Source organism: Neltuma alba, unplaced genomic scaffold (genome assembly GCF_004799145.2).
Source record: "Neltuma alba isolate B1F8T4 unplaced genomic scaffold, ASM479914v2 tig00010672_pilon, whole genome shotgun sequence".
Classification (NCBI taxonomy): domain Eukaryota; kingdom Viridiplantae; phylum Streptophyta; class Magnoliopsida; order Fabales; family Fabaceae; genus Neltuma; species Neltuma alba.
This window is the reverse complement of record NW_021635514.1, coordinates 161,081-170,833: the sequence shown is the minus strand read 5'-3', so window position 1 is coordinate 170,833 and position 9,753 is coordinate 161,081. Positions and strand designations below refer to the sequence as shown.

General features: G+C 39.9%; 2 protein-coding genes across 2 annotated transcripts; one reads left to right on the top strand and one right to left on the bottom strand.

Annotated features, from left to right (window-relative positions):
- The first annotated feature begins 1,716 nt into the window (after nt 1-1,716).
- LOC114758137 (proteasome subunit alpha type-1-B-like) lies at nt 1,717-9,753 on the top strand. The gene is given in 3 exon segments (XM_028947150.1): nt 1,717-2,241; nt 9,150-9,170; nt 9,172-9,753. Coding segments are annotated over 3 exon segments (822 nt in total). The 5' UTR covers nt 1,717-1,890; the 3' UTR covers nt 9,622-9,753.
- On the bottom strand, nt 3,312-4,876 carry LOC114758134 (zinc finger BED domain-containing protein RICESLEEPER 2-like). The gene is made up of 2 exons (XM_028947148.1): nt 3,664-4,876; nt 3,312-3,566 (listed from the first exon to the last, which is right to left on the bottom strand). The coding sequence occupies exons 1-2, from the start codon at nt 4,817-4,819 to the stop codon at nt 3,514-3,516; spliced, it is 1,209 nt and encodes a 402-aa protein (XP_028802981.1). The 5' UTR covers nt 4,820-4,876; the 3' UTR covers nt 3,312-3,513.

Here is a 9,753-nt window from a genome sequence, read left to right as displayed (position 1 = left end):
CTTTTTGTGACTTCCAATTCTGATATATTCTCTCCTTGCGGCAGGGCTTTAGAATCTCAACTTTCGTTTGCCTTTGTCCCTCCACCCTCGACCGCTACTTTACATAAAAAAAAGTACCAACAACGACAACAATAAAACTGAGCTATCATCACTTTACGCGCCCTTCCGATTGCCAGGTGAGAATTAAGCTTTCAAACTCCGAATCTGCGTCGCATTTAAAGAGTTCGATCAATTTTAATTGTTTTCTAATGTGAAAAAAAAATAGCAGCAGCAAGAAGTTATCTCAACACCTGGTAGCGAGTTAAAGTATGTGTTCTTGAGGTCAAAAGAAAAGTTGGCAGTATATATACATCGGAGTGTTATGATACCAGATTGGTCAAATTTGAGACGGCATCAGCTGCCTCTTAATTTTGTAGCTCTTTCCAAATATTTTTTTTTTGCGGTTTTTTTTACCATTAAATTTTAAATAAAATGTGACATTTTGATATTTTATTTACAAAAAATGATTTAGTTTTCAATTTTTTTACGATTTCTCAAAATTCATAATTTTAAATTGTTCAATTTCTTTTTAACTAAGAACATTAAATTTTTTAAAAATCATTAAAAAATTCAAAATTAAACTATTTTTTTGCCAATAAAATATCAAAAGTCACACGTTTGATATAGAATCTAATGATAAAAAAAACTCTGCAAAAAAGAAGAAGAGAATAATCCCAAAATCAAGGGGCAGCACCCGCGGGGGTAGCTGACAACCGCATGTGATCATATTTAAGATTGTGTTTTGTATTATACCATAAGGAGGAGTTGAGGATCTACTTAACCGAAACGTAACACTTGTAAATATTTATTTGTTCCTCTATAATAAGATCAAATAACAAGATATATGTTCTTTTTCCTCCTGGGCGACAATAGATAGATAAAAGACATGGAGGCTGGCAAATTGCAAGATAAATTTCTGTGAGCATATTTTTGTTGGATAGCGGATGAAAACAAGGGGAGATCTGCATAGGTTGAATACAGCACTTAGCTGGTAAATAGTTATTTTAACTGCCTGGTAAAATCAAATAAACAAATCTAACTTTCCCCTACACACAACGAATAAAAAAATAGCTTGGAGAACGTCGCTTGGCCTGGATGGTTAGAAAGAGTGCCCACGGTGTGCGTTGGCCTCCAGGTCTCGGTTTTGACACCTCACCCTTGCCTTAGCAGGCAATCTTCGGATTAGTCGGTCTCCTTCGGAGGGTCGGATACGGGGGGCGAAAACTACTCAAAAAATAAAGAAATAGCTTGGAGGCCAAAGAAAGCAATAACTTGCTTTATTTTCCTTTGTATTTTTTTAATTTCCATTTTTTCTCGATACTACCAATACAAGATAGCTCTGCCTTTTTACTTTTTCCTTTTATTAATTTTTTTTTAGTTTTTTCAAAACTCACTTATCCCATCCCTGACTGCTACATGCTTTTCTTTTGGACATCGCTTTTATTAGCTTTTTCGGCCTACGTTTCTTGTAAGTCTGCTTCGGGTTTTGGGTTTTTTGGCAGGCTGAAGATCTCCTCTAATAATCCCAACGTTTGGATGGTCAAAATGTTTGTGCGAGACCTCTGAAAATTGGATCATGCATAATTTGGGCCGAGAGCTTTTGGGTAGCCCATTTAGGGAGGGAAACGACGCTGGAGCGCCAAAACTTGGGCAGAGCAGATGAATGTGAGATCGGGGTATATTGTATTCCTGCCTTGGAGGTGAGTTCACCGCATAAAGCAGAATTATTATTTAGGCTTGGGGAAGAAGAAAGACCTTGTAGTTCCTAATTTAAATAGGCGGACTGTACTGCCGAAGACGGTAAGGAGTGAAACCGTGCGGCTAGGTGAATCGGAGACGACATCGTAAGCAATGTTCAGGAACCAGTACGACACGGACGTGACAACATGGAGCCCCGCCGGCAGGCTGTTCCAGGTGGAGTACGCTATGGAGGCAGTGAAACAAGGGTCCGCCGCAATTGGACTCCGATCCAAGACCCACGTGGTCCTCGCTTGTGTCAACAAGGCTAACTCCGAGCTTTCTTCTCACCAGAAAAAGATTTTCAAGGTTGACGACCACATCGGCGTTGCCATCGCTGGTCTCACTGCCGATGGTCGTGTTCTCTCCCGCTACATGCGATCCGAATGTATCAACTACAACTATACCTTCGAGTCCCCTCTTCCTGTTGGTCGACTCGTTGTTCAACTCGCTGATAAGGCCCAGGTCCGTATCATATTTTAAACTGTACTGGGGCTTCTCACTTCTAATTTTGCATTATTAACTGTCGTTTTCTGCTGCTATGGTCGTTATTAAGTGCAAGTCGCAGAATTGCTAGTGTTTAGATCATGGAATTAAAGCTAGGGTTTTGTTTGGAACAAGCAGGGCTAGCTGTCTTTAGGGTTGAAATGTCTTTCAATAGTCTGCCCCCTAGATAGTGAGGGAGTTTTAAGAAATTGGTTAAAGTAGGCCTGCACATGGGACGGGACGGGACCGGGACAACCCCGTCCCGTGTCCCGTCCCGGTTAACTGGTCGGGACGCATTTTGCGTCGCGCGTCCCGTCCCGTCCCGCATCAGGAAGGCATTGTGGATAGGCTTCAAATTGGGCTACACTAATGGGTTTATGGTTACAATGACCTGGCCCAAAACCTTAATTTCCTGCTAGTACCCAAGGGGAATAAATTGGGCTAAACTAAATCCATTGGGCCTATGAATTTTTTGTTGAAAGCCATAGACCCTCCAAACACTTGAAACACACGAATTACACTTCAAGAGAAGGCAGGCCGCAGGGAATTGGGGAAATAAACAGAGCACCTGAATACCTGATTAACAAACCGAAAGAAAACCACCTGAAGCAAATTTGCAGCTTCAAAACATATAATAACAGCAAGGAATTGGGGAAATACACAGACCACCTGATTAACTAACTGGAAAAAAACCACCTGAAGCAAATTTACAGCTTCAAAACACATAATAACAGCAAGGAATTGGGGAAATACACAGACCACCTGATTAACTAACTGAAAAAAAAACCACCTGAAGCAAATTTACAGCTTCAAAACACATAATAACAGCAGGGAATTGGGGAAATACACAGACCACCTGATTAACTAACCGAAAAAAAACCACCAAGCAAATTTACAGCTTCAAAACACATAATAACAAGTTAACAACCACCTGAAGCAAAATATAACTCAATCCAACTAATATCCATGAAGGCTACAACAATCATTTAAATATAGAAGAAGTTCAAGGATTAATCAAAGATAAAGGCTGAAATAATTTGAACACAAGTTGTTTAGTTGTCCAGCATCCATTCCAGCCAAATCAAAATACATAGATAGGCTCATACGCTTAAACTTAAAGTCTTAAACAACAACACAAAATCACAGCTATAGAAATCCAACTCAACAGTCAACATGAACACAAAGATAGAAATACAACAACACAAATTCAGAAGCACAACAAATCAGCAATAGTCAACATTTAGTCATCCACTATTTCTTTGGCTCTTGCTCTTGGTCAATCAAATTTGATGCTACTTCTTCATCTGCAAAGAAAGAAAAGAACAGGAAAAAGACAATTATTTTTAAGAATAAAATAAATTTGATGTTATAAAATAAATAATATGATCATAATTCATTTACCATGTATCACATCTTCAGTGTCATTAAAGTCATCAATGTCAAGTACTTTTAGCTTGGATGTAGATGGAGATAGCCAATTTTGTGCACAAATAAGCGCCTCAACCATCTTAGGGGATAATGAGCTTCTAAAATCATCAATAACACGACCTCCTGTGCTAAATGCTGATTCTGAAGACACAGTGGAGATAGGCATCGCTAATACATCACTAGCAATCAATGAAAGGACTCTATACTTGCTAGCATTGACTTTCCACCAACCCAGAATATCAAATGCAGGATCACGAGCTTCAGCTAACTCAGCATGAAGATACTTCTCCACCTCAGCATACTTATCTGTTTGAAGCTCAATCTCAGTTTGTGCAAGGAACCTTTCCATTGCAGTGAAAGCATCATCTCCATCCATATCTGATTCTACATTATTCAAGTCTGTGATATTGCTAGAAGCCATTTGTGATTGAGTTTCAGTCTGAATTTCAGCCTGAGATGTGCCAAGCACCCTTGAATAATGGTCATACAGGCGATACAGGACATCTGAAACTTTCTTTGTCATCTCTTCACGATGTGCAGGATCATTATACATATCCTCAAAAGCGAATTTTAAAAATTTCATCTTATACCTTGGGTCAAGAACCACTGCTATCACCAACAAAGGATTAAAGTTGTCAAACTTCCCCCAATACTTGTCATACTTGATCTGCATACTCTTAGCCATGGAAGACAACAAAGAACTTTGATTATTTGCCCTTCTATTCAAAATGGCAGCCACATTAACTATTTGTTGGAAGGCTATATTTGATGTCACATAAAGTGATCCTGAAAATTTCAGAGTGACATTGTAGAACACCTTCAGAAATGCAACAAACTCCCTAGCCACTTGAAAATCTGCTGCATTAGGAGGACCAACTAAGCTCTTTTCTAAAAATGATTTTTTGTACTCCACATCAGTTTGCTCCATCCTATCAAACACACTACCAAATTTAATGGCATTTTCCAACATTATATAAGTTGAATTCCACCTAGTTGGACAATCCATGCTCAAGAGATTCTTTGAATCAATTTTCATTTTTTCCACAAGCTCCTTGAATTTTCGAAACCTTGATGGAGAAGATCTTACATATTTAATGGCATTCCGAATGGCATCAATAGAGTGATGCATGTCCTTCACACCATCAGAAACAATCAAATTTAATATATGTGCACAGCACCGTATGTGCATGAACTCCCCATCACAAACTAGACCATTCCAATGTTTGAAAACTGCCTTCAAAGTTGATAATGCACTATCATTTGAAGAAGCATTATCAACGGTGATAGTGAATACCTTGTCAATGTTCCATGACAATAAGCATTTCTCTATTTCTTCTGCAATTGTATCACCCTTATGGTTTTCAACTACTGAAAAATTCAAGAGTCGCTTCTGTAATTGCCAATCTTCATCAATCCAATGAGCAGTTAAGGTCATATAATTGGCATTCTGATTGGAAGTCCATGTATCCGTAGTGAGGGAAACACGAACTTTTGCCTTTTTAAAATAACTTCTCAACTTTCCAGCTTCTTCAAGATACAACTTGTAGCAGTCTCTGGTAGTAGTCATTCTAGAGGGAACTTGAAATCGGGGTTCTATGTCATTCATCATTTGTTTAAAACCCTCGCTTTCCACAATCCGAAAAGGCAGTTCCTCCAATATAATAAATTTTGCAACAGCTCTTCTGCACCGCTCTTGAGTAAATAAATGATGTGTCACTGATTTAGAGGAGGACCCTAGTTGAGAGGCTGTAAACAATGATTGTGTCATCTTGTTGGCTTTGTTTGGATTTTTGGGACACCTCCTTGCATGCTTTCGCAATCCATTTGTCCCATGTCTAGTAGGATGACAAGCAATTGTAGCTGGGCAATACTTGCACTTAGCTCGGTGTTCTCCCTTAGTTTGGTCCAAAGGAAGCTTGTCAAAATGCAGCCATACATTAGATGTTTTCCTTCTTTTTGCTGGTATCTCTTCTCCCTCAATATTTGAGGCATTTGGGGCCTCTGTTTGTGTTGCTTCTTCATTAGACATTGATACTGAATCATTGCTTTCAGTTTCAGAATCTCCTTCAACATTTCCAATGTTTTTTTCAGTAGCGGGTGTAGTGCCAGTAGGGGCCATTTCGGTCTTCCTAAGCAGATTAAGTAGCATTGAACAAATTAAACACATTAAGCAGCATCAAAGTATTTCATATGACTTGAACATATCAGAGACCCAATTTTCAAACACAGTGAACCCAATTTTCAGTTTTTAAGCAGCAGACCCAATCAAAGAACGCCGACTAAATTTCAGAATCAAGATTTTTATCATTTTCAGAACTCCTACTAGTTTAAATGTAAAGTCAAGGAACAAAGAAGCAGCACAATAAAGGGGATTGGGGCTTGGAGACCGGCAGACAGTAACAGGGCAAGGCAGCAAGGATCAAAGCAGTCAAGCAGGTGGGATCGGGCATGATGAACGGATGGAGAACAAAGTTACTTACCTGGTCCTGCTGGTTGCTTACAGAGAGTGATCGACGGAGCAAGCGACGGTGGAACCTGCGACCCGCGAGCCTGCGATTGATCAACGGTGGCACCGAGCAAGGGGCTGGAAGCTCAGATTCAGAAGCTGAGACCGACAGCAACAGGCGAAAATCTTAGATTCAGAAGCCGAGACGAGAGAGAGAGAGAGGCGAGAAGCTCAGATTCACCGATTCAGAAGCCGGTGAACAACAGTGAGCAACAGTGACTCGATGAGGAACGACGGTGAACCAGTGAGGGTGAGCGACGGTGACTCGATGATGAGCGACGGTGAGCGACAGTGAATGAGCGACCTCTGACACTGTGAGTCTGTGAGCGATGGTGAACGCGCAATGCAACCGTGGAGATCTCAGATTCTCGGCTTTGGACGCTGAAGGAGGAGGAAATGAGGAATTGGGAATTTGGAACACTGAACAAGTGAACAGTGAACACTAACACTCTAAGTCTCTAACACGACTCGGGGTCTCACACTCTCACTCTCCGTCTCGGTAATTAGACAATCATAATAACAAAAAAAATTATTAAAAAAATTTTTAAAAAAACGGGACGGGACGGGACGTCCCGAAGGCTAGCTCGAGTCCCGTCCCGTCCCGGGACTTTTACTGTCCCGGTCCCGGTGGTGTCCCGTCCCGGCCTCACTCGGGACGGGACAGTCCTGTCCCTAAACCTCCGAGACGGGTACGGGACGGCCGGGACGGGTTCACACTTGAGCACCCCTAGGTTAAAGGAAGACTAGAATGCGGGAGCATGTGCATTTTTTGGATTCCGAAGAAATCATCCTTTTTAATTTTTGTTGTGCCCCCCATTTCTGTACATTAATCAACTTTACATTTTAGTAAATAATTCTGTCAGGTCTAATTTTGGGGAAGCTGTTCTTCTCTAGGAGTGAAATCCTTGGGCTTTCTATGCTACACTGCATGTTTGAGAGATTAATAGACAGATGATGAAGCTGTTTTCAATCTTGAAGTAAAAATAGAAAATCGAAGCTGCAGTTATGCTGCTGTCAAATAAGGATGTAGATTTTGATATTCCCGAAGATATAACAATCGATCATGTCTACTTTATGCAGGAAAAGACTTATTTTAGGGACTGTAGCATTCTTTTGTTGCGGTGGGGGTAACTAATAACTTTTTTTTTTTTTGGGGGGGGGGGGACTCAGTAACTGATAGATCAAACGCGGAGCTGTATCTTCGTCAGATAAGCTCACTATTTGATAGGTATCTTTTTAATTTAGCATGAGACTGCTGGCACCGATTAGACAATCAATCATTTTAGACAGATAGGATTGTTTTTTTTTTTTTTCCCCTCAGCTTCAAGTACACTGATCTGGCTAATGTAAGATGACAATGCTATTTGTCTGCAGTTTCTTTTCATTTCTCTTTCAGATTTTTAGACTTGCCAGTCACAATAAGTGTAAAATCACCTTATAACACAATAGTAATTATATTATGGATTTCGAGACTTATTTTTGAATAGCAAATTGTATTGGTACACAATGATATGCAGCTGGAATTTTATCATATAAATGAGATATGCTATAAAAAAGATATGGTTGAAAGGAACACAAGTCCACATATTAGTTACACTCTAGGACTTTCTAATGCCATTTGGTTTATTGTGATCTGGAGGTGTTGTGTGGCACTAAAAGAAAGTAGTTGAAGTTTCATTCCTGTTCTTATACTTGATTGCCTAAAACTCTATTGTGGAGTAATTGCTCTATTTTGTGCTTTATCTGTGTTTGATATGGTGGGACATGAAGTATTAGACCTAACACATTCAAATACTGCATTTCATAATCAAATGGTGCAAAACATGTTTTCATTTATTTAATGTCACTGTATATCAAAACTACGTTTTCTATCCACCAATTGAAGGTTGCATTTGCTGTCTATAATCTTGACTTCTGTCCCTCAATTGAAATGCTGTGCTCTTTACTTGAAATATCAAACAGTTTTATGTCACAGATAAAGCCTCTGTGATTCTTTTCCTTCATTTAAGAAAAAAGGGTCTATCACCATCACCATGGACTGAATAATTTGAATGCCTGATCTGTATCATTTTTCCCAGCACTCAAATTTTTTTTTTGGGGGTGAAATACCGCACCGTAATCCGGCGCCTTTGACAACCGACTAATCCGGACTCAAGGGGCAGGAGTGCTGCCCACATAGGCAGGGTTGGCCCCTCTCCCAATGAGAGCGCTTTCCCGGATTCGAATATGCATTCTCATCCTTACAGAGGGCGAGCCTACTTACCAGCTCGACCAACTGCTTGTTGGTTCAATTTGTCTTCTTAATTGGCACTTGTTTCATTTCAATTTCAACAATATCTATTGTTTAAACAAAAGTCAATTTGTTCAGTTGAATAAATTCCCCCCACCTCGATGCTAGTAGAACTGTTCAGAAAATGAAGTCCATTTTGATCCTAAAAATTGAAGGAACAGAATAAAATAAGGTATTGATGTGCACTTGTATCTCATACTTTTAAACTGAAAGGTAGAAAATCTCTGAATATTGAAATCTTTTTATATTATTATTATTATTATTATCATCATCAAAATTCAGTGGGTTTTTACAGGCAAATTCAGTGTTTTTTTGGGTACATCTTAGATGTGCTTTTAGTCGACCTGAGATTTGGCTACGGGAAGGAAACTGGAAAATTTTGCTCATCATTCTATGGTTGTCTAGAGGATCTTTTAACCTTTTTGGCTCATTTCTAGCAGATTAAACATCCGAGTTTGTTGCCAATTTTTTTAACAAAACCAGGAGTCCAGGACTGGTATTCTTCCAGGGATTTGTGTTTATATAATATTTAATTGCTGTGGAGGCTTTATATTCGTTATTTTCGAAGTGATACCTGCATATCGTATTGCCAAGGTTTTTTGGCCAGTAACTCGGTTGAGGTGGTCCTTGGATTGCTATTTCTGATCTGTATTAGATTGATAGGTTTGTACCCAGCGGTCATGGAAAACGGCCTTTTGGTGTTGGTCTCCTGGTGGCTGGATTAGATGAAGCTGGAGCTCATCTCTATTACAACTGCCCAAGTGGAAACTACTTTGAATATCAGGCTTTTGCAATTGGGTCGCGCTCACAAGCTGCAAAGACGTACTTAGAACGTAGGTTTGAGAACTTTTCGGGCTCTTCACGGGAAGATCTGATTAAAGACGCACTTGTTGCTACAAGGGAGACATTACAAGGGGAGAAGCTCAAGAGTTCCATATGCACAGTTGCCGTGGTTGGAGTTGGTGAGCCGTTCCACATACTGGATCAAGACACTGTACAACAGATGATTGATGCTTTTGAAATCGTGAGGGAGGAGGAAGTTCCTTCAGCTGAATCTCAGCCAGCAAGTGGGGGGGATGGTGGCGCTGATCAAGGTGCTGGTGCAGACCAAGGAATTGCTCCAATGGACATTTGATGATTAGGTGGCATGTTAATGTGTTGTGGGATTGTGGAAGACGAGTTTTTCTGATGGATTCTTTTCTTAATCGTTTTTTTTCCCCATACAACTCATCATTGGCTCATAATTATCAACAGTTTCATGGCAGTT